Source organism: Panicum virgatum, chromosome 5K, assembly GCF_016808335.1.
Source record: "Panicum virgatum strain AP13 chromosome 5K, P.virgatum_v5, whole genome shotgun sequence".
In the NCBI taxonomy this organism is placed as follows: Eukaryota; Viridiplantae; Streptophyta; class Magnoliopsida; order Poales; family Poaceae; genus Panicum; species Panicum virgatum.
The window spans coordinates 11,931,121-11,955,584 of record NC_053140.1 but is presented as its reverse complement, the minus strand read 5'-3'; the positions used below and the strand labels follow the sequence as shown (position 1 = coordinate 11,955,584).

General features: G+C 47.1%; 5 protein-coding genes across 8 annotated transcripts; 2 read left to right on the top strand and 3 right to left on the bottom strand.

Moving 5' to 3' along the window:
* The first annotated feature begins 1,465 nt into the window (after positions 1-1,465).
* Positions 1,466-3,003, top strand: LOC120706365. Its single transcript, XM_039990994.1, has 2 exons — positions 1,466-2,229; positions 2,345-3,003. The coding sequence occupies exons 1-2, from the start codon at positions 1,763-1,765 to the stop codon at positions 2,757-2,759; spliced, it is 882 nt and encodes a 293-aa protein (XP_039846928.1). The 5' UTR covers positions 1,466-1,762; the 3' UTR covers positions 2,760-3,003.
* Positions 3,004-3,075: 72 nt separating this feature from the next.
* LOC120706364 (importin subunit alpha-1a) lies at positions 3,076-8,997 on the bottom strand. 3 transcript variants are annotated; one of them, XM_039990993.1, is made up of 11 exons: positions 8,570-8,997; positions 6,788-6,884; positions 6,583-6,674; positions 6,363-6,494; positions 6,073-6,258; positions 5,827-5,990; positions 5,646-5,724; positions 5,261-5,389; positions 4,676-4,803; positions 4,190-4,571; positions 3,076-3,529 (listed from the first exon to the last, which is right to left on the bottom strand). In XM_039990993.1, the coding sequence occupies exons 1-10, from the start codon at positions 8,768-8,770 to the stop codon at positions 4,196-4,198; spliced, it is 1,584 nt and encodes a 527-aa protein (XP_039846927.1). In that variant the 5' UTR covers positions 8,771-8,997; the 3' UTR covers positions 3,076-3,529; positions 4,190-4,195. The 3 variants fall into 3 exon arrangements, 2 of the variants coding, with proteins under 2 accessions (XP_039846927.1, XP_039846926.1); XR_005688263.1 differs by having other exon boundaries at positions 3,120-3,574; positions 4,130-4,571; positions 8,570-8,962; XM_039990992.1 differs by having other exon boundaries at positions 3,120-3,529; positions 4,172-4,571; positions 8,570-8,962.
* Positions 8,998-10,084: 1,087 nt separating this feature from the next.
* Positions 10,085-11,141, bottom strand: LOC120710519. The gene has a single exon (XM_039996186.1). It carries the CDS (start codon positions 11,058-11,060, stop codon positions 10,521-10,523), a length of 540 nt encoding a protein of 179 aa, XP_039852120.1. The 5' UTR covers positions 11,061-11,141; the 3' UTR covers positions 10,085-10,520.
* A 2,884-nt stretch (positions 11,142-14,025) lies between these two features.
* Positions 14,026-15,670, top strand: LOC120706362. Of its 2 annotated transcripts, none has more exons than XM_039990990.1 (3): positions 14,026-14,713; positions 14,808-14,936; positions 15,289-15,670. In XM_039990990.1, the coding sequence occupies exons 1-3, from the start codon at positions 14,182-14,184 to the stop codon at positions 15,450-15,452; spliced, it is 825 nt and encodes a 274-aa protein (XP_039846924.1). In that variant the 5' UTR covers positions 14,026-14,181; the 3' UTR covers positions 15,453-15,670. The 2 variants fall into 2 exon arrangements, with proteins under 2 accessions (XP_039846924.1, XP_039846925.1); XM_039990991.1 differs by having other exon boundaries at positions 15,206-15,670.
* Positions 15,671-16,324: 654 nt separating this feature from the next.
* On the bottom strand, positions 16,325-17,316 carry LOC120710518. Its single transcript, XM_039996185.1, has one exon. It carries the CDS (start codon positions 17,178-17,180, stop codon positions 16,644-16,646), a length of 537 nt encoding a protein of 178 aa, XP_039852119.1. The 5' UTR covers positions 17,181-17,316; the 3' UTR covers positions 16,325-16,643.
* Between the last annotated feature and the right edge of the window lie 7,148 nt (positions 17,317-24,464).

Genomic DNA, 24,464 nt, shown 5'->3' with positions numbered 1-24,464 from the left:
AAAAAAGAGGGGTCAGGGATGAGTCCTCACGTACAACTTTTGACATGAAAAAAAAGATGAGGTTAAAAAAGGCTCATCGTGCTGCATGAATCTGCATATACCTGGGCATTTCTCGGGTCGGGTCGGGTTCGGGTCGGGTCGAAAAAAACCTGGTAGAAAAACTCATGGCCCGAGCCCGCCCGTGGCCCGGCGAAAACCCTAAAATGTTGCCCGAGCCCGCCCGCAGCCCGACCCGACGGCCCGCGGGCCGACCCGCTGACCCGACGGTCACTTGTAGATGAACCAGCCACTGATCTTCCTCGTTTCTTTACACGCCGTTGTGTGCTTGCTCCTCTCAAATTTTCTTCCTGATTGCCACCATCCTGCTGCTGCCCGACGCCACCCTGTTGCTGCCCAGCACCCTTCTCCTGCGTTGCAATTGCTATAGCACCAGCACCAACCTCTTCAACTTCATCCTCCTCTTCACTACTAGCCATAGGGCTCCATGGGCTTGCCATGTCGTGAAGCAAAACACCAACGGCCAATCTAACAATAGGCAAATAAAGTATTAGTCAATGCAGCTTACAGAATAGAACTACAGAAGCAAGGGGAACTGCCGGTTTGCTGCGTGCTGCTGGCTAGCTGCTTGCCTGCTTGTTCCTCGGTGCCTCGTCACGGCAGGATGCGAACTGCCGGGATCTCGCCACCAGTTCTGAATGGATCAGGCCATCGCGCTCATCATGGAGGTTGCGTCGCTGCAGTCGTCGTCGAGGTGTGGAGGGGAGGGCGCGCCGGCGTCGTAGGTCGCCTCGCACTCGCAGAGTCGCAGTTGGGGTCTTGGGGAGCGGCGGCTGGTAGAGTGACGGGAAGGAGACACTGGATGACTGGAGGGGGAGGATTTTAGGATTTAGGGTTTGCACTTTGCAGGCTGTTGGGTTGGGCCAGATTGCCAGAACATTGCGCATGGCCTGCTAGGCTGCGGGATGTCTTTTTGACCGGGCCGTCGGGCCGGCCCGCGGGTTTGATTTTCAGCCCGCACCCGACCCGAATTTTTCACCGGGCTGAAATCATGGCCCGGACCCGCCCGCCGTGTTCCTCGGGCCGGGTCGGGTTGGGTTTTTTTCGGGCGGGTCGGTCCGGGTTTTTCGGGTCGGGCGGCCCATGCCCAGGTCTATTTATCTGCAGTCCACTCCGGAAGGCACCCCTGCAACTCCCCGGCCGCCCAAAAGCGCGCGTCCCTTTCCCCGGGAAAAGCTAAGCTAGGCACCATGGCGTCGACGGGGATCGACGGCGACGATGACGATGCTCCGGTCGTGCCCCTGCTAAAAGAGGCTAGTACTAGCTAAAGAAACTGCGAGTTTCGCGTCAAAAAAAAACAAAGAAGAAGAAGAAGCCGCGGGTGAAAGGCGAAAGCGAGGAATCGGAATGTCGCCTCCAGCAAGGCACGCACGGCAGGCCCCGTGGATTATATTCCTCCCGTGCTGCCCCGTCCAAAGGGCCCGATCGAGGTCTCCTTGATCGCTCCTCCGCGCAGCAATTCCTTCCTCCACCCCGATGCAACGCCATATTCTCCCTCGCCTCCTCCAGGCGTCGCCTGCAAATAGGTAGCACGGCCGCGTACGAACAGATCCGCCCCATATATACCGACGCCGCCCGGCTTGCAAGTACCCGGCCGCAGGCTCTTCTTCTGCTTTAGTTCTTCTCCATTCGCTAGGTACACGTAGCAGCCATCCACCGATCGAGTAAGCTCTGCGGCTGCCAAGGTAGTAGCTTGTCATCATCCATGCACGCGGTGCCGGCGACGGCGGCGGCGATGCCGGCGGCGGTGACCCACGACGACCTGTCCCTGCGCAAGGCGCACGAGCGCCGCGCCGCGCGGTCGAGCGGCCAGGCCGCGGTCGCGCTCGTCGCGCTCTCCGTCATCTGCGGCCTCGTCGCATTCGTCCTCTGCCTCGCCGCCGAGGGGTCGCGCTCCGAGGTCTCCCACTACCTCCTGAGCGTGGGCGGAAGCCGGGACCAGCTGGACGTGTGCGTCTACAGCGGCAGCGGCCGCGCCGCGCTCGCCTACGCCGTCGGCGCCTTCGTCCTGCTCGCCGTCGCCATGTTCGCCGAGCACGCCTACATGCTGGTCGCCGTCGCCGCGCCCGGGTCCGCCTCCGCGGGCCTTGCCGTCGCGCAGGACAACCCGCGCGTTGCGTCCACCGCCGCCACGCTCACCTGGCAGACTTGCTGCCTCTTCTTCCTCACATGGTAACTTGATCGAAACAGCCTCATTTCGTCGAACGCGATGCTGCCGCTCGATCGGCTGTTGGTTTCGAAATGGCGAGGTGTGATATGCATGCTCTGTCGTCGAACACCCCCGCAGGATCTGCTTCGGGCTCGCAGAGGTGCTGCTCATGATCGGCATCGGCGTCGAGTCCGGCCACATCAGCGACTGGCGCAAGCCGCGGCCAGTGTGCCACCGGGTGCGGCCCGGGATGTTCGCCGCCGCGGGGATCCTGGGGCTCATCACCGTCGTCGTCGGCTTCCTGGTCTACGTCACAGCCGTGCAGGCGCAGCGGCTGCGTGGGCAGTACCACTACGGTGGCGGCGGTCACTTCGTCGGCCCCGTCGCTCCACACCCCGGCGTCCAGCACCAGCACCTGCAGCCGCCGGTGCCGCACCCACACCCACACCCACACGCTCATCCAGCGCCATCCGCGCCGGAGATTAGGGCGGCGCCGTGCCAGGTGGAGCCCAGCCGTGCGTCCCTCATCACCAAGGAGGTCGCCGAGGTGTGAAACGCTTGCAAAGGGGTCAAAACGGAGCAGAAACAAGACCACAGCTACGGCTACATTCTTTGCCGCCATATAAGTTCTACATTCTTTGCCGCCTTATTTTCTACCATGTAAGAATACTACCAAGACTATTTCGTCGTAAATGCCAACTAATCATTGTGAAGTGGGTTAGATGCGCTTTGAGTTGTAAAGGGCTTTGTACCGATCTTTCAAAGAATAATCCTGAGATTTATGTATTTGAACTGCATCAGCCTGACCCTTGTATTTGCTACGAATTTGAGCACCCAACTAAACTTAGAGAGAAGAATCTTACAGATCATAGAGAATCTAGAGAATATGAAAGTTATTTTAAGCTCCAACAGGTTGAATTGACCGTAGTAAATAAAGGCCTAGCAATATACTCAGAAACCATTGAAGGTTTACAACTCCGGACAAACTGCAACGCAGCCAATTCCTGAAAAACCTCAACCAAACTATTCAGGAATGTCTTAACGGCCTTGCAGACGACGGGCTATACAGTAGCCAGATATAACACACCAAACTATGCAAACTCTAGAGTAGCCTTTTCAAAAATCCAGACTCAGGTTGACAATTATAATCCTGTTACAGACCCTGCGATATTGATATCCATGACTTGGTAACCCAGCTCCATCGAAATCTCAAGCTTATTGGACCCCACCACAGCCATCATCCCGCACATGGAACCAAACTGACTACATTGACTAATCATGACAAGCCATCACTGAGGGTATTACCACCCTTTGGTAAAAAGACTGCAAAGTGAATATCAGAAAAGTTAGTCTGTTTGCAGAAACAACCAAGGTTTACCAAACCGGTGGGAACCGGTCCGGTTTGACCGGTTACCGGTCAAACCGGTCCGGCCCGGTTCCGGTTTGGTCCGGTACCCAACCGGCCAAAATTTAAATTTAAATTCAAAAAATGAAAAATTCCTAAAAATACTTCAAGGTGCAATGAATCTAATAGTGTCAAATTTTCTCAAAAATTCGTTCATTTAGTATAGTTTGTGGAGATTTAAAGTTAAATCAAAAAAAGAAAAAGAAAAAAATGGGCCGGCCCATTAAGGCCCATCGGTCAAACCGGTCAAACTGGCCGGTAAACCGGTTGCACGGGAGCTTTTAAATTTGGGTTTGAATTCAAACCGGTCAAACCGACCGGTAAACCGGTAAAACCGGCCGGTCAAACCGGCCGGTAAACCGGTCGGAACCGGTTGCACGGGATTTTTTGAATTTATTTGAATTTGGATTTGAATTCAACCGGTTTGCACCGGTTACCGGTCAAACCGGTCCGGTAAACCGCTACCGGAGGGCGGCGGTTTGACCGGACCGGTCGGTTTGGTTAACCCTGGAAACAACACATAAAAACAGTAAACGGCTCTTGATGCAATGAATATTAACTGATGGTGTTTGGAGCACCTGTACTTAATTGAAGTTCAAACCACCACCAGCGGGAGGGTTGCCACCTTGGCCAAAGTCAAAAACAGCAGGAGCAGCTTCCCCAGCAGTAGCCATTGCCTCATCTTCCTCCTCCATCCAGTATGCCTCAAGAAGCTTCACAGCCTTTTCATAGATTTCATTGTTATCATGGCTCTGTAGGTTCTCAATCTTCTCCAGGCCTTCAGCTTCATCGATCATCTGAGCAAAGACATTGATGTCACCTGTTGCACCTGCGGCCTTGTCATGCTCACCCACTTTGAGAATATTCTCAAGACCCTCCAAACACACTGTTACAATTCTTGGATCAGGGCAAACAAGAAGGTCGCACAATGGCTTGATGCAGCCCTCAGACACCAAATACCTACACAAGGCATACAATAAGTTCTCAATTATGCCTAAAATATAAATAAGTAACTCGCATTGCATGGGAGCTGAATAGCAGTGCAGCAAGTTGAGTGAACATACTTGATTTGCTCGTGGGAACCACCTGAGGTAGCATTTGAGATAGCCCAAGCAGCCTCTTTCTTAATATCAAACTCTGCTGTTTGGAGTAGATGCAATAAAGGAGCGATAATTCCACCACTAATCACAGCCTAAAATTCATCAGTATAGTAATGTGAGAAAACAATGGTTAACATTTTAGAAGGTATGTTATGAACAAGATTTATGCTTGATGTATGGCATGGGCCATCTGTGGAAACATATTATATTGTTAAATTATATTTTTCCTTCTCACAAATGTAGGATGTACCAACTAATAAAGAATGCTCATAAATGAAGAAACATGATGGTACTATTGCTAAGAGCGAGATGCTAGCTTCCAACTAAGATCCATTGGTCTGCTCCGACATTTGACGAAATTGAATTGGAAAAATCTCAAGTAGTGACAAAACAGGGCTTGCACGCTTTCAAAAATTGCTTAATTGCATTGCAGTACTAGGAACACTACGAAAGATTAGCAAAAACCACTAAACTAGAGTACTTTGCTGTCATCCACTGAGTGATAACTGAAAAAATAAACAATTTATCTAAGGTTTACTGAATGTATACCTGTATCTGATCTTTGTTTCCAGCAGTAATATTTGAAATTGTCCAGCAAGCCTCTTTCTTAATACTTTTCTTATGGTTCTGTGTCAATAGATTCAGAAGGCAGGGAAGAGCTTGATGATCAATGATGCACTGCAAAAGTAGAAGAAAAGTTTGTAGAATGGATAAAATGCCCACATAGTTGCAATAAACTCTCATGCTGGTTCCTTAAATGCTTGGGACAGCACCTAAAAGCAACACAAATTGACAGATCGTCTTGTCTTATAAAACATGCAAGAAAATTAAACATAGCATGACCTTAAATAATCATATTCACATCAAATTAGCTCATAAGTGAGCATTCAAATGCTATATAATTGATTGTACTAACAAAACTAATGTGCTCAACCTGAGTTTGCAAATCATCTCCAGTGACAATGTTTCCAACAGTTCGTAGAGCAGGTATAAGCACCGAAGGTGATGGATGGCTGCATGTGGTACCAGAACACATCACACAAAGAACAGAAATCAACGTAAACAGCAAACTATTGAAGAAATCAGCATAAAATTTGTGTGCAAGATTCACATACAGGAGGAGCTCCACAAGGCGGGGACACACACCAGCTTCAATCACAGCTTGGATTTTGTCATTAGTGCCATCAGATAAGTATGAAAGAGCCCAGCATGCATCAGTGAGAACTTCCTCATCATTGGAGTGGATAAGTCGTGCAAGTGCTGGAAGAGCAGGCTTAGTCTATACAACGAAAAAAACAACAGGCTTAGTAACTGTTGCTGGGCGGAAAAAAACCAATAAAATAACAGCCTTGTCTAGAAACCTGATCAAATGATGGCTGCGGCTTTCCCCTGCAGAAGTTTGACAGAGTCCATGTAGCATTCCTCAACATGGAGAGCTTAGCATGCTCATTTAACTGGGCTAGCAGAGGCATCAAGGCACCATTGGCGAGAACAAGGTCGCGGCACTTTGGAGAATCACCAGCAACATTGCCCAAAGCCCATACAGCCTATTGAATTGTTTTAAAATGGAGACTCATTAATATCCCATGATGCAGTCCACAATCAGAAATAAAAGGCATAGATGTTAGCAGCCAAGCAACTGAACAAATACCTGCTCACGAACATCATCACTAGCAGACTGAAGAAGTTTCACAAATATCGGAACAGCCCCATGATCAATGACAACCTTCGTATTTTCCGAAGTGCCAGAAGCAATATTTGTAAGTGCCCATGCTGCTTCAAACTACAAAAAAAAAATTACAAAGCTCAATGATAAGAGGACCATTTTCATCTAGCAGCAACAAGATATAAGATTTAGAATGTATCAATACCTGCAGTTGAGGGAAATCCTCTCTGGTGAGGAACTGCACAAATCTAGGAACAACACCTGACTGAATAACTTCCTCAATCGGGGGGCTCCTCTCTGATTCAGAAATGATGCAAGTTCAACCAATGTTTACCAAATGTCAAGAATAGGTCATCTTTAGCTTTAATAAACTAAGGAACAAAACAAATGAAAATCAAACAAGTTAGTACCTATGGAGAGCAACTTGCGGAATTGTGTTGTGGCCTCAAGCTGAAGGTTGTTGTCGTCCGAATAAACCCCACTAACCATAGCTGGGAGGCTTTCAAGCTACAAATGCAACACGTCAAATGTCAAATCAAGCATAGCCAGTACTAGAACCACCAAAACAAATGGTTGAAGAAGAGGTGAAGCAATTTATTTGTACAACAACCACATCAGGGCCAACACAATAAATAAACTTCACAAAGATACCGCAGCATAGCAGCATGCTAGTTTTTTTCCCCTAAGATAATTGACAAGGACACAAGCAGCATCGCACCATGCTAGTATTTTTTTACCCTAAGAAAAAAAGGATTGAAATAACCATCCAATAAATACATATAGATTACTAGATTAGAGCTTAAAGCATACAGATGGAGTAAAAACTAAAACTTCTCGAAAGAATTAAATGGTATCAGTGTGAGTGTGACCACGCATATAATAAGGACGACTACGAACAGAACCCTCAAAACGAGAGCAAATTTCAAATGAACCAAAGAAGTTATGAAAATACTCAAAAAAACTAAAACTAATTTCAAAAGTCACAAGGGGCCTAGGTCAACGTGAAAGAAGTAATTCAAATTAAACTGCGAGAAAGACACCTTTGGTTATAGAAATATAATCCATGTTTCAGTTGTCAAGCACAAGGACAATTCCTTTCTCATCCTTACCCACAATGCTAGATCAAAAATTAGTGTGACAAAGCATTAGGTCCCTAAAAAGCAGCCAAGTGACTTCAGAACTATGATGACAGCTCTTAGCAGCAAGCATGCATCAGATCATTATGGTACATTATACCGTTTGAAAACAAAAAATGATGGTCCATATTATCAAACTGAACAATATGAAAAATGACACATAACAAGCAAATCAGCATACAAGTAGCATGGCAAGGGCAACTCTGAAAAATGCATGAGATTGACGAAGCTGATCGCAAACATTAACACAACATCAATTATGCAGTTATGTAAGCCCAACAAGATAATGAGGAAAAGAGTTTTAATCCCTTGGTGTAGTAATTGAAATCGAGACAGGATGACAAACTCAGAGATACAGCAAGTACACTAACATTAATAAGAAATCTTGCTTAAATAAATAAATAAATAATGTATTTGAGACACTATAAGCCTGTGCGGCTGCCGTTGCTGCAGCTGCAAATAACTATGGCATGCTATTCCATGACCCACATTCAGTGGCACATTGCTTGGGAGCTGCAGCAGCAGCAGAACACCTATGTCATGTTTTAGCGAAACACCATCCTGTAATACAAACAATCCACATCTCTAGAGCCATATGCCTAAACGTTTTATTTTCCTGAAAAGCCATAGTGCTATGGATGGCGGATATACCAAACGCTTGTCAAAAACACCAACTAATCTTTGCTCTAAAATCTAATTTCTAGAGAGGTAATCCAACATCCAAAGGCCCATATTAGTCAGAATCTGAAAAGGATTCAGGCATCTGAAAGCACAACTGCAAGCACCCAATACTCTCACATACAAGTAATCAAACATGCATCGGTGGTCGCATAAGAGCTCCGAGCTACAAACTTGCGAGCATAAAGAAAGAAAAGTAATCAAATCGTTGGTATAGCATATCAATCGAACCGATCTACCGAACTTGTACTGAACACTTGTCCACGAGCGACATAATCCCAAGACTCCAGTACTCGCCGCAGTAGTGCAACTACAAATAAGAACGCGAAAACATATAGATAGAAGGCAGTTGGAGCGGCCCGCGCTGCGCATCCTCACCTTCTTCTCGACCCCGGAGGCGGGGACGGGGACCTGGGCCTGGAGCCCCTCGCGGCGCTTCTTGAGGAGGCTCTCCTCGCGGCGGTTCTTGCGGAGCTCCACCATGTTGTCCTCGCGCCGCCGCCGCCCCTCCTCCGCGTCCACCGCCACCTTGTAGCGGTTCCGCCGCACCTCGACCCGCTCGCTCGGGCGCAGCGACATGGCTGCCTACGCTCCGCTCGCTCCCTACCCCCTCGGTCTCGCTCGCTCCAGCGCCGGCGGTGGCGGCGGAGGGGATGAGGCAAAACCCTAGCCGGCGTCGGGGGATTGAAGGGGGAGCGGGGAGGAGGGGGAAAAAAGAGAGGAGAAACCCTAGCGGCGGGTGGGAAAGGGTAGTTAAAGCTCACACCACGATCGCAATATTCTCCTTTCTTTCTTCTTTTTTTTTTTTGAGGCCGCTAAATTGCGTGCGAGATGGGAGGAATGAGGAACTGTAGGCCCACCAATTGTGTAGCCCATCTGGACTAATGGATTCGGCCCAGGCTATGCTCGCAGCCTCTCCTCTGCTCCACCAAGCGCTAAGAAAAACTTCGTTTTGTGCACCCCCTCATCAAAGAAAAACGAATCTTCACCGGTTCTATTTAGTTTGATGTCTATAAGAACTTGCAGAAAATTTTTGTAAGTTTGTCTGTTACTATGATTCAAACCATCGGGATGGTATTCAAACTGTCAACATATCTTTCGCCAGAGAGCAGTTCAAAAGTTTCAGATGATTGTCCCTTCACGAGCTTCTCTCCTCCATGCTAGTAGTTTGTCAATGGTATTTTCAGGACAGAATGACCCCAAACACAAGTGACCTCAGCCTCCATAAGAACATTTTCATCTTGCTTGGTACTTGTAAGCTCGAGTCATGTCTCACACTTTGCATTGATCCCTAGATTGGATTCATAATTTGTACGCTGATTTAACTGAGAACACCTTACCATACCATCAGTAATCAGAATGTCATGCCGCCATGCACGTCCTCAACATGATACATTTCGTGTCACTTGGACAAAAGAAAAAAAAACTTTTGAAATTTTGATTAATCTCCTCTTTGTGCTTTACTTGGCGATGGATGTAATTCGGTAGCCGGTGCGGCTCTAGTTTTTGTTGGGAATGATCGTCTGCTCTAGGTCTAGGTACATTGTTTTCCGGACATCGCAATCAGTTATGTGGCCAACAATTTAGCTGAGCATGTGATCTAATGGGACATGTTTTCACTAAGAATGGGGCGTAAACCAACAACGGGGCAGCCAATACACCGGAACGCGAAGTGTTCACATAACAAGACTACTAACTTCCCCTAACAATTTTGGTTATTAGTGGCCAACGATTTCTATAACTAGTGGAGTACGGCCTACCATAATGGTGGGAAACGCAATTATTAGGAATTACGCGCGTTGTTGGTAATTTGATTTGATAAATAAAACTGTCAAAGAATATGCAAATTACACAAGAGAAAATGTCGGTCGCTCGGGGAAAAGAATTAAGGATCAGTAAAACAGTTTGTCCATCATGTAAATAAAAATGTCAGGAAAGATCATATGTCCTGTAGTCTGTTATATATACAGGAGTATCATCGTACGTGTGATGGCAAGATGATTAATGGCCAAAATCCGGTCCGGGGAGTGATTGAGAGTACAACACGATCGATCATCAGTGCAGCAGAACCTGAACCGTGATTCAGATTGAAGCAGCAGCAATGGTGATCCCACCTCAATGCGCCTCCCCGGCCCGTTTCGGAGACCAGACTAACACATTTCTCCTGAGGGATTAGTACTGACGCTGTTATACGACGGCGATCAACAATGATCAAAGCAAAAGAAAACTCAGCAGCGCATCGATGTCGCTCGCAGCCGCGGCGACGAACCGTGCGAGGAGCGAGCTCGGGCCCACGCCGGGCGGCCGTGTCAGGGCAAGCGGCAAGCTCTCAGATCATGTTGGAGAGCGAGCGGCAGTTCTCGGACATCTCGACGAGCGACTCGTCGAAGCGCTTCATGGGGTTGTTCTCGCCGATCTGCCTGAACTGCTCGTCGCAGTTCTGCATGTCCTGCGCCGCCATGCCCATGGTGGCGCGGATGGTGACGGCGTCCTTGAAGCCGATGGCGCGGCGGCAGGCGCCCAGGTTGTCCAGCACGTCCAGGTACAGGTTGTTGCACAGGTCCAGCTTCGCCCGCGCCGCCGGGGACGCCGTCTGGGCCGCCTCCGCCACGTGCGCCCGCGCCGCCTCCGTGCGCTTGGCGAACGCGTCCACCTGCATCTCCAGCACCGTCAGCGGGTCCACCACGTTGTGGTAGCGCTCCGCCTGCTCCCCCGCCGTAGTGGTGCACAGCGCGGGGAACGCCGTGCCCTTGCACACGTCCGCCACCGTGGCCGCCGGCGGGTTCGCGGCCACCAGGTCCAGGAGCGAGCAGCAGCAGGACGCCGCCGCGACGGCGAGGAGCAGCAGCGCGCGGGTTCCCGCCGCCATGGCTGTGTTGGGCTTCGCCGAGGCGGTGCTACGTGCGTGGCCGGGCTGGCTGCTGGCTGCGCGTCGGAGGAGGCCGGTGAGGAGAGGAGGGGGGGCCTGCTCGGACGGGGGGGAGGGAGGAGATAAGTAGGCGAGTTGGGTGGCGCGCATGGTCGCAGGAGCAGCGGAAATGGCGGGTGTCCTCCGTTGCCCGGGTCACCTCTGTCCGTCCGACCGTTGGTATTGGCGTGTTTGCCATTGCCAAGCTTTAATCTCCCTTTTTTTTGACAGCTTAAGCTCCCATTTTTGGTAGCCCTTGACGCCTCACGGGAGTAATTTGCAATTTCGCATGGAAAGCAGCTCGGCTTCCATGTGGAGAATTCCATGAAAAGATTTGACCAATGGTGTTAGTCTGTCGTCACACTGGATTTGCCTCAATAATGGCTGAGAGTAATGGAAAAGAGCTCGATATTGCCTTCAGAAACTTGCCTAGCAAGTGCACATTATTTTTCCACTGCACGATGAAACCGCATTTCAATGAAATTACAAGGCATTATGTAAAATGGATCCCTTGGGGTTTTAAATGGACCACGCAGGACAGCCAGCCAGAGTACAGCAGGACATGTCAACGGTCTTTTCATGTAGGAGTTTTGATGTGAAGGAGTGAGAGAGAGGACAAGGTTGTTGTTTTGCCAAACAACCATCTCATAAGCTAAAATTAAGAACAGTAAGACTACTCCTCTCTACTGTACAACTTATTGTTGCCATGCGACTTGTAAATATTACTTTCTCTATGTGCACAAATTAAGGGATGAGGCAATCACTACGAGACAACTAAAAAACAATCCACTGTAGGGGTTATCAGTTAAACTGTCTTAAGATTATGTGGTACGCATGAGACCATCTTTAATCTTTAGACAACATAAATATACTTGCCCTACGCATAATTGTTGCATCGTCACTACTATAGCACCCCCATCACCACCAGTTCAAAATAAGCACCACTGTGGTTTTGGAGGATATTGGATTTAACTCCACAGTGATGAGGGGGTATCACCGCCGGGTCTAGAACCATAGTTGATGCCCTTTTCACATAACAGAAAATTAATAAATATTGCTGTTTTGGGGCCACACCGCGTCGCGCCCTGCTGCCCACTGCTGCGGAGAGGAGGGGAGGCGGCGATGGAAAGGAGAGGAGGCAGCGGCAGGGAGGATGAGGAGGGGAGACTGGGAGGAGGATGGGATGGTCAGCAGTGACGGCAGGGAGGAGGAGGATGGGAGGTGAGGCGGTTGTAGGGTGGGGGGATGAGGATGGAAGGGTCGGCGGCGGACAGAGGAAGAGGAGGAGAGGGGAGGCGACGGGGAGAGGAGGAGAGTTGAGGTGGGTGAGAAAAGATGAATATTGAGAGGGAGAGGAGTGAGCCAGAAAGGGAGAAAGGAAATATGGTAGTAAATGTATAACCGTGGCGGTGATGCCTAGCATCACCGCCGATTGCAAATGAAAATCGATGGTGGTAGACTATCACTATCAGTTCGGTTTGGTTCGAACTAGCATGAAGGAGCATTTGCAATGACTAATTATGTAATAGTGCATGTACGTGTATGTAATTGAAGAATGGGAAAGACAACTCTAAATACCAAGTTAGGGGCTATTGCTAGTGGATACAACAGCCCGAGACACAAAGAGGCGAAAAGGAGGATAAGGCGAGGGCATCATGTCAAGAAAAAAATTGTCAGTGAGCACATTGGGATAAGAAAGGAGATGCAGGAAGAAGAAGCTCACGAAGAAGAAGAACAAGGCAAGTTTCAATAGTTTGAATCCATAACTAGCCACTTATTACCATCAATGTTTTAAATCGCGCGCTATCAAATTTAGCGTGAGGCTGTCCTGGACGTTATTAGCGCTATAGCGGCAGCTAAACACAGTAGCGTCAGCTGATTGTACACGATATAGCGCCGCTATTTGCACTCTATAGCGCGCTATTTGTTTACAAATACAGAAAACATAAAAATCTGTCAATTCTTAATCACTCAATGTCTCAATCTAATAACTCATAAGTCATAACTGATAACATCCACCAGACCACCATAACAATTATAAGAGCAAAGTAGCAAATAGCCAAAGAGGAACATAACCACATTTGATTCAAATAGGCAAAGCCAAACAATAGCGGCTGGTTAGCGGCGCTTTTGCGCTAAACGTACTTAGCGGCGCTTTAGCGTGCAATAGCGCATATAGCACAAAAACGAGCAATTGCGTCGCGCCAGTTGCCTTGGGCCACTATAGCGTCGAAATAGCGCGCTATTTTTTTTATTGAGTACCATGCTGCCATCCACGTGGCATAGATAAGATATCAGTGAACATGTTATCACACATTTAAGATATGTAAATAGGCAAAATCGCCCCGAACTCTTGGCAAAAGGTCATCAAGTCCGTCTCTGTAGTTTTGCACCAGCCAATTTAATCCTTGAACTATAGCTCTTCACTTCAGTTGCGTATTCATCTGAGTTGGATGTCCACGCCGTTAGCGAACGGGTGACACACAATACCAAAAGACCTGTTTGCCCTTGTCCTACCAATGACCCCTCCCGTAGGGCCGCAGCCCTTGACTCAATGTCTCATGTCCAAAGTTGCAGATAATAAAACAAATGTCTCACGTTCAAACAAAAGCCATTACAAAATTGTTGGCAATACGCTTGTCTCTGATCATGCGTCCCAACTCACGCGAACACGATTGAGGAGCACCAGGACAAGGGGCGTTTCTGTGCTCCGAAGAAATGAGCAGCGTCTTCAGTTATCTATGAACCTAAATAATTGAAATTAGCATGGATCAAAAAGAGTACTCTGTACCTCTCACAAGTAACCCCACGTGTCAGACTTTTGGTACAGCGGCAGACCGAAACAGACGAAGCTGACCGAAAAAAACTTGCGATACAAAATGTTTCCGCCAAATCCCTTCATCTTTTTTCACCGCACGCAGCGCTTACCCGCCCGCGCGTACCCGCTCCTCATCGCATCAATCACGCCTTCAGTCCCCCCTCCATTTCCTTATCTGTAGCGCCCCTCCGGATCCTCTCCCCGATTCCCCTTCCATCCGCCGCCGTGGCGGTGTGCTCCTCGCCGCCGCTGCGCCCGACGAGGATGCCCCTGTGCCGCACCGTGCGGGACCTCTGCGTCATCGCGGGGGATATAACGGACGATTTCCATCAGCTTCGGCCTTCGAGGTCGTCGACCCCGCCGCGCCGCGCTCTCAGCCTCGTCGGGTTCCCGCCGCAGCGGGTGTGGGAGGCCGCGCTGCCGCAGCGGCCAGCTGACGCGGTAGGAGGAGGAAGACCGCCTGACCGGATGCGCAGGGGCGTGCGGCCGGCTTCCCCACTCCGGCCTTCCCGCCGGCTCCTCCCTCCACGGCAGTTTCACCGGCTCGCGCCCTTTCCTCCCTCCCCTCCCGATCCCTCGCGCGCGGCCGCCGTCGTCGCCGCCGTCTTCGTCACGTTCGACCTGCCCCCACCACGGATCCCCACACGCGGTGCGCGAGTACCTCCTGCGCACCCTCGCTGTTGCCTGCGTCGCGTCCTCCCCCGAGACGGACGAGCAGATGGGATCGACGACGACCGGATGGTTGCAGTGCTGGCATCGGCGAGCAGGGCAAGCAGGGCTCCACTGGTGACGGAAGGTAAGAAGAGACTCTTCTTCCCGGCGATGCCTTTTGGTTATTTCAGGATGATTTCGCGTGCAGGCCTCCTTACTTTCATGCTTCAACCTTTAAGGAATGGTGGTGTATCCTAAGCAATGGTTCCCTAGGCGGCATGCGCAACCACGTCAGAGCAACAGCCAGCACGCCAGCGCGCTGTTCACCACCAGCTGCTGCAACCCATTAGCCATCCATGTCTGTGCAGGTAACCTGTTTGAGTAAGTGCCTGTGAAAGGCACAGTTGTGGATTAGTTAGTTTTCTTGTGCGTCCTCCTTTTGATTCACCTTCATTCACCTTCAAATTTATTAAGATGCATCTGTGATTTTTATCTGAGTTGTAATCCTCTTGTTTTAATCTGAGTAGTCTCAAAGGTTTTTATTGAAATGCATCTATGATTTTGGAGATAAATAAAGATCATGAACATACATTAAAAAATCTAACGAAATGTATGGCTTTTATTTTGCATATTGGAGGTGGTGTATCTAGCTAGCTGCAGTTGGGGCTAATGATGATGTGCCTGCATTTCTCCAATCTAACACTTTATTGAACTGACTAGATGAGTTCTTTTCGTGGCTGTTTTCTGTTCGCGGAGTATGTGGCTCACGAATGGGAGAAGGCCCGGTCTTCATGGAGTGTACGTGTGTGCGAAAATCGCTGGTGATAGTTGTGCGGGCGCTAACTAGCGGAGAGGCTACATATGGCCATGTAATCCTTGTGTAAGGTTGTTCGGTCCTTTTGAAGTTGAATAGAAGCCAACATATAGACCGCCGATCGGTCGGGGCATTCATTGCTAAAACTTGTGTCTCCTGTTTATTGTCTTCCTCCATGCGTCTTCGCGGGAGCGTGTGTGATTATATGAAGCATATGTGAAAATAATATCATAAAAGATGTACCATAAAATGATGCACTTCATAAATGGATATCAGTTAAAGTATTTATATTGAATAATATTTTTATTTTTGAAGGTAGTTGAGTCGTCTTGAGTTTACATAAATTCAACATCAATAATATGTATGCTTGACTTGTTTTTGTTATTGGATAATTTTAATGCGTGTGATACTAATTGTAGTTGCTTATTTGATTTTTGAAAATACACGTCCTTCTCATGCATTCATATTATTGAATAATTTTATTTTATCTGGTTTTTGAAAAACATGTGCATGCCGCACATGCACCCTACTAGTATTGTTAAAGAATCATAAATAATTAGCCAGTTAGGGTGCCCCTTCATGCGCACCATGCCTCTCGACGACGAGCCGTGCCATCCCCGCGGTCGATCGATCTCAAGCCATGGCGCGCACGAGGCAACATGAAAAAGGACTGTGAAACTCCAACATCTTTTAGTTTAATTATTTGTGCTACTTTTCTAAATAAAATTTTGTTTTGTGTCCCGCGAACACGATCGAGGAGCACTAGAAATAGAGGTGCAAATAGGTGACCTTTACGTGCACCTCAAATATTTTTAGTATTTTCTATAACAGAATTTTATTTTGAAAAAAATAGTACAAATATTTAAATTAAAAGGAATTAGAGATGCACCTAATTAAGGATCACCAATTTACGGCTCTAACCAGAACACGGGGCGTTTTTGTGCTGCGAAGAACTGAGCAGCGTTTTCAGTTGTATTCATTGATGACTGGTTTAAAGAAGCACAAAATAATTAGCCGGTTAGGGCGCCCTTCACGTGCGCCATGCCTCTCGACGATGAGCCGTGCCATCCCCACGGTCGATCGATCGTCAAGCCATGGCGCGCACGAGGCAACGGGAAAAAAAAAAGAAGGACGCGCCCCGGCCGCACGGACTGGGCAGGGGCATGACGAGTACGCGTCCAGCTCGGCGACGACTGTTGCCATCGATCGGGTCAAAGAGAAAAAAGAAAAGAAGAAGCGGAAAAACAATGAAGCGAGCACTTCAGCTAGTAGCGGGGATCATGTTGGAGAGCACGCGGCAGTTCTCGCCCATCTCGACGAGCGACCTGTTGAGGTCGCAGACGGGGTTCTTGGCGGCGGCCTTCCTGAACTCCTCGTCGCAGTTCTGCATGTCCTGCGCCGCCATGCTCATGGTGGCGCGGATGGTGACGCCGTCCTTGAAGACGATGGCGCGCTTGCAGGCGCCGATGTTGTCGCCGGCGTCCAGGTAGAAGCTCTTGCACAGGTTCAGCGCCCTCCGCTGCTCCGGCGAGGCGGCCTTCTTGGCCTCCTTCTTCGCGCGCCGGCTCGCCGCCCGGACCCGCTTCTTGAACGCGTCCACCTGCATCCCCAGCACCGTCAGCGGGTCCACCGTCTCGTACTTTTCCGCGTGCTTCGTCGCGGACCCCGTGCACAGGTCGGGGAACGGGGTGTTCTTGCACACCGCCGCCACAGCCGGGTTGCCGGTGGCGTGCGACGCCAGCTGGAGCGCGACGACGGCCGCCGCCAGGACGATGAGCGCCGCGCGGGCTCCGGCCATGGCTACCTAGCTGGTTGGTTTATTGGTCGCGGTGGAAACGATCGGTCGGACACATCAATGGAGGGGGATAAATACTGCGCGAGGCGGGTGGCAGGGGGTGGTTGCATGCACCGGCGACGGAAGTGGCGGCTCTCCACCATTGCCGCCGCTGGCATTATTGGGACGATTACTAAGCTAAGCTAACCTAATTAAACAATGGCGAGAAGCTCGCAGGCTCGTATCCATCTGCTTTATTTCGCTCGTTCTCGCTCGCTAATTTGAGACCTGCCTATTTCCTCCCGGTCCCAGTCCGTGATTAGGGAAATTGATGGAAACATGTTGACACCGATTCTGGCCAGTACTCCTATAACTCAACAGTCTTCGTTCCTACCAGAATATCTGTCAAGGAATTTAGGAGTAGAACTAAATTACTGCCATAAAAAAATCGAGGAGACGCAAAAAGGAAAATCTATATAAATGTTTTGATACCGTTTCTGGCCGTTTCATCTGTCGATTATTCAAAAGCTTAATTAAACACAAGCATCTCTCTATCTTTTTTTTTTCACGGTCATGCCTGAACATGTTTTTAATTAAGAGAGAAAAAACATCTCTCTATCTGTTCTCTTCAGTCATAAAAAGGGCGATGTAATGGATAGACATGTCCACATGATTCCTAAAGCCAATTCTGAGTCTCAATTTTCCATGGTAATATATTTACAAGCCCCAGGAAATTCTATGGTCATGATTATACTATTTTAGACAGATATACTTGTACCATTCAAATAGTGCTCAATCTCAGTAACATAAAATATTTTATCATCATTTATTTTACTAGCATAGATGGACGTGCGACACGCACATGATTTAAGAAAACCTAATAGTTTTCAATAGAAATACATTAAATTATATATTAATTAAATGCACGCTCATTTACTTTTATAAATACACGCACGCAACCCTACCCCTATGAGCATCTTCGAGAGATCGAGCCGGCAGATTCGCAAAATTGACGAGCATCAGTACCGAGTCGAGGACTTGAACCCTGGTGGACAGTTTCCAAAAGAAACCTTACCGCTGAGCTATGCTCCGTTTGCATTCTCAGAACATTTTGTTTCGTTCTCAGAATAATTTCTATTGCTGATAGAATCCATTTCAGATTAATTTTTATTTGGAATATTTTTTATTTGTTTTAGAATAATTTAATATTTTAAGGATAATAAAAAATTTCTAGTTTCATCATCAAATTATTTCCAACTAAAAAAGTATCTAAACATATTCAAATATAATCTTATTTTGAAAATCTCATCACAAGAAGATGCAAGCAAAATTTATTTTGGGCAATAGTTTTTGAGATGCAATTTTCTTCATTGAATGCACATACTAATCTTGCTTTCTTTTCTTTTCTCGATACGTGGGCCATTGTAGAGGTCTAACGTTCGTTTTTTTTTTGTGGCTATCGGGAGCCTGGCTGGATGCTGCCTTTGTGCGACACAGTATCTCTATGGCGGTGCATCTAGGACTCCTGGTTCCGGTGAGCACTATTTTTTTTATATAATAACACGTTAGGACTCCTGCAATTTAAGTGTATGTTTCTTTCTTAGCGTGCCATGTGGGCGCGCGGGTACTATAGGTGGGTAGATGGAGGTGCGGTGAGAAAAGAAATAACTTTTTGACAGAAACACTCTCAAACTCACAATTTTTATGGGTCTCCACCCCCTCCCACCTTCCGGGGCCCTGACAGGTGGGTCCGGTGTGAGGGGTACGGTGGACCCAATCTGAGTGAGAAAAGTTTTCAATTGTTTTCGATCTTTATAGTATAGAGATAAAATCTGACTGTATGGAACCTATATTGTCACAACTTTTAATTTCTGACTGCAACACATGTAGAATTAGCAATGCCATAATAACATTTCTAGACCCCAAATATCCAATTATATGGAATCAAAGACATTCAAAAAGGGGTACGGAATAGGAACCCTTGTCCAACTGATGGTATAATATAATTTAAAAGTTACTTGCGTGCGTTGTGAGTGTCTGAGTTGTATTATGTAATCTAGAAAATAATGAAACTCGTTACTCCTCCAAACTATTGCCTCCAATTAGAAGTACTTAGTTTTTTATGGTATATGCAGTCATTTCTTAACAGTACTTTCTACTATATGTTCATAAAATCGAATAAATCTATTTTCGAACCGAGGCCATCCTCATTACCATTGTAACAATGGAAATCAAATAAATTTATTAATTATGAAAAATGCTTTCCAAGATAATTCTTCGTGTATATATGTTCAATGATCTTATAATTATTTACAGCCAACTTTCAAAAGTTCAGTTGGGTCTTTGTTTAAAACGCAACTGTTTTGTCACAGGAGATGAGGGGAGAGTATTTGCATTTAGCGGCAAATTTTATGATTAGTGGTAGGAATGGACTGAGAGATCCCAATCATCCAACTGCAGAACGTCTTGAATTGCAATAAAAAAGTCTGCTATCCAATTGAAGTCCAAAAAAAATATCAAAAGAAGACTATATAATGTCCAATCCAAATGCTTTGGTCTATGTCCATCGAAGAGGCTTCTGGGCTTTCACTCTTCTTATTAATACAACGGGCAGCTTTCCTATTGGTTCCGTTTCAAAAAAAAAAGTCCATCTAAGAGAGAATCCAATATTTCGATTACTGATCATTCACACTATCGATTACACAAGGTAGGCCCCTTATGCTTGGTCAGTGTGTGGTAAGCCGGGGAAGACGGACGAGGAAGACGTAGAGAGGAGAACATGCCGAAAGCTATGTCTAGGAAGAACAAATGATGTTGGCTAGACATTGACTAATAAATCCTTGCACTTTTTGTGTATGATGTTGTGCGAGAGAGCAGAGGGATCCACATCTACCTTTCCGGCCTTCTTCTTCTTGGTCTAAGAATCGAGAAATCTCATAATATTGTTTCGCATTTTTTAAATGAAACCGTTTTTCTTGTTGAAAAAAAAAGAAATGAAACCTCTGTTGCCGTATCAAGTTAGGCATTTTCCCACAACCATATCTGCAGTTAGGTAGTACTAATAACTCTCGCTGAAATTCACCTCCATCAGCTGCAAAGAACAGAACTCTGACCTTTGGCACATTAGACGACGGATTTGCCGTGCTCGCGCGTGGTCAGACAGCTTACAAGAAAGTCGCAAGTTGTGAAGAAAACAGGTGCCAAACTGCAGTGGAGGTCAAAGCAGCGACCTGAATTCAGCCAAGGACAACAACTTGCTGAACTCCAAGAGGGGGCGCGGCCGGGGACGACCGGACGAGGACGAGCAAGCGGAGGCGGAGCCCCGTCTTTCAGGCTGTGGCTGTTGATTAAAGAAGAGGTAAAGCGTCGCTGTCAACCTGGCACCCGTGGTGGAAGGATCGACGCGAACACAGGGAGGGGGGGAGGGAGCCATGATGGCGCACACATGAGAGGTCGACGTCGACCCCGGCGAGCTGCCCGCGGATCCGATGCCCGGCCACTGTGGTCGACTGCTTGGGCCGGGGATCGTGTCGTCCTCGGCAGGGGTTAATAAACAACTCGTCGTAGATTGACAGATTGGGCTTGTCCTAAGCGAGTACGGTCGGTGCAGGGCTGATTTAGTTTGGTATACGTGCGTGACCTATCTTTTGTTGCCTTCCACATGAGCAAGTAAACAACGGAGCCTGACTAGGACAGTTCGTATTTTTACAATTTTTTTTAATCCTCGGTTTGATTTGATTTTTGGCCGGTGTGCATGTGGGCTGGCGTGCAACGGACCTGGGTATGTGCACGAGAGATCGCGTATAAGCAGATGCAGGAGCTACTTGTTTGGATTTCGAGAATTTCTCAAGAACTTTGCACGTTATTTTTTATTTTACAAAAGTTTATGTAGGTCATATTATTTGATCCATCATCTCTGCATTGAAAATGGGAAATCCCGACTTTAGGTGTTCTTTCTTTTTTGGAAAAACCTTCAGGGTTCATCTGGACATAGGCCAAATAGTCATTCGAACGGACTATTGGAGTAGGAATCGATTGATGTTTAAGCAGGCTAAATAGCCATTTAGCTGTACATCTACAAGCATACGAGAATTTTACCATTTAGAAGTAGTATAAATAAAATCTATTTACAGAATTTTTTGCACAAATGAGTGCTAATTCGCAAGGTAAATTTAATGAGTCTAATTAATTTAAATTTTGTTATGGTGATGCTATATTAGTCATCCACTAATTATGCATTGATATATCTTATTTAAATTATTTTGTCAAATAATTTAGAGTTCTACCATTAATTTTGTGATTAAATTTTATTAATACTTTTATATGGTAAGATTCGACGGACACCCGATCCGAACACCCCTTAGTTCTCGGCCCGTACACTGGCATTGGATTTCCGGACGTTCTGTGCTCCCCCCTTTGCAGTGGACTCAGATTCAGTGCCGTAGTTTCACTAAGGCACAACGTGCCTTATCTTCCCATATCTGCCGTCCAACTTTAATCCAAGGAATCTGGTGATCTCCAGGCAAAACAATAGAAGCAGCAGGCGGGAGGGCTCTCTAGCCGGACGCGGGACGCGTTTTGGCGCACGTCCGCAGTCTTTGCGCGCCACCGCGGGAGGCTTCCACGAGGGCCCCCTGCGCCTGGCCTCGTCCCTCGCCGGAGGTAGGGGAGGAGCCCCCTGCACATCACCTTGACTCGCCGGAGGTGGGGGAGGAGCCCCGTGCCTCGCCGCCCCAACCCTCCACTCGGGACGCGCCGGTGCTGCTCCTCCCAGCCCCCTGCGCCGTGCCTCGCCGGAGGTGGGGAAGGCCCTGCCTAGCCCCTCGCCGCCCCAACCCTCCACGAGGGCCGCGCCCGCACCGGCGCTGGTCCGCCCCAGCCCTGTGCACCTCGCCTTGCTGGAGCCTGAGCTGTAGCCGCCGGCCGCATCTTACTCGCTCGAGCCCTCAGGTGTGTATTGGTAATGTAGTTGTTTTTCTGTTGTATATGTCGTGTATTCCAATCATTATTGTGTTCTGGTGTGATCTGAATATTCATATAGATTGATATTTTGGTTACAGAGCTAGTTGCTGGTTGAGTTAAGGGGGATATGACAGAATTTAACAAGGGGACACCTCAAGTTGGTTTGAGGTTCAAAACTCCAGATGAGGCTTGGCAATTTTGGGTGACATACGGGGGTTATACAGGCTTTGATGTGAGGAAACGATACTCAAATGTCAGTAGCTTTGATGGTAAAGTGACTTCATGCAGATACGTTTGTTCCAATGAGGGTCACCGAAGAAAAGGGCAAACTGACCATGTGACCAAGTGTTTTAGAGCTGAAACAAGAACTGGTTGCAAATCACGGATGACTCTCACATTGGATCGTGGTGCGGGGAACTATGAAGTTACTGATGTTGTACTTGAACACAATCACATACTTCACTTGTCAGAAACCCGCCACTTGATGGCATCACAAAGGAAAATTTCAGAAATGCAAGCTTTTGACATTGAAACTGCTGATGATTCTGGGATTAGACCAAAAGCGGCACATGAGTTGGCTTGTCGTCAAGTTGGTGGGCCGTTGAACCTTACGTACACTTGTCGTGACCGGAAAAATTATTTGCAAAGCAAACGACAAAGGGAGTTGGCTTTTGGACAAGCTGGCAGTATGCTGAAATATTTTCATGAAAAAATTTAAGAGAACCCATCATTCCAATATGCTTTGCAAGTGGATTGTGAGGAGCGAATAACTAACATTTTCTGGGCTGATGCAAAAATAATCATAGACTATGCACATTTTGGTGATGTTGTCACGTTTGACACTACTTTTGGCACAAATAAAGAATACATGCCATTTGGTGTCTTTCTTGGGCTGAATCAGTTTCGAGAAACCACTATTTTTGGTGCAGTAATTCTCTTTGATGAAACTGAAGACTCATTTACATGGCTCTTTGAGACCTTTCTAGCTGCACATAATGGGAGGCAACCTAGAACTATTTTTACAGATCAAGATGCAGCAATGGGAAAAACTATACCCAAAGTGTTCACAGAATCATATCATGGACTGTGCACCTTTCACATCATGCAAAATGCTGTCAAGCATTTATGTTCAGTGAAGGGCCAAGGGAATGATGAGGGTGAAGACAGAGATGAAGACGAAGATGAAGAATCTCATATTCTCTCTGATTTTAGTGCTTGTATGTATGGTTATGACGATAAGACAAAATTTGAAGAAGCATTTGACATTTTGAGATCTAAAGTGCATAAGCAAACCTGGCTAGATAGTATCTACAAGGTGAAAGAAAAATGAGCTGAATGCTATATGAGAGATGTCTTTAGTTTGGGAGTCAGAAGTACACAACTAAGTGAGAGTTTCAACAATTCATTGAAGAACTACTTGAAATCAGATTTTGATATTGTCCGATTTTTGAAGCATTTTGAGAGGACAGTTGAAGATGCGAGGGCTAGAGAACTAGAGGCTGAATTTGAGGCAAGGAAGAAGATACCGAGAAGACAAATGTGCACACCTATGTTAGTTCAAGCAAGCACAGCTTACACTCCAGCTATTTTTGAAGCTTTCCAGTGTGAGTACGAGAGATCCATGGCTGCATGTGCTAGAGTGTTGAATGGAGATAACAAATATGTTGTTGCTGTTGGTAACTTAAGTGGTGAATTAAGTTTTGAAGATGAGCGCATAGTGACAGCTGATCCTTTGAACCAAACAATTTATTGTAGTTGTCAAATGTTTGATAGGACAGGAATATTATGTGATCATGGGCTAAAAGTTCTTGATTTGATGAATATAAAGTTATTGCCCACACATTATGTCTTAAAGAGATGGACTAGAGAAGCACGCACTGGAAGTATACAAGATAGCCAAGGAAGAAATGTGGTGGAAAATCCAAAGTTGGAGGCTCAACTTAGGCTCAGGTTTTTATCTCATAAATTTGTCAACATGGCATCTAAAGCAGCTAGCTGTCCAGAAACTTGTTTGATGATAGACAATGCACTTGATCACCTTGGTCCACAAGTAGAGGATAAACTCAATGCATCAACCGGTGCTGTGAATGAAAAACCATGTAATGACCAAGAAAATACTGACCCAAATATGCAAGGAAAAGATGACTTGTTTAGCGCTGCGCAACTTAAGAAAAAAGAGGTTCAGCCAAAAGGCTCCAAGAGAAAGAAAAGTTGGATTGACAAGTTACGCAAAGGAAAGCGCAAGGCGACTAAATCCACTGTGCCATCCAAAAAGGGAGCAAAGGTATTCTGCAATCTTGACATTTCAATATGGATGTTGTCATTCACTTTCAACTAATTTTGTTG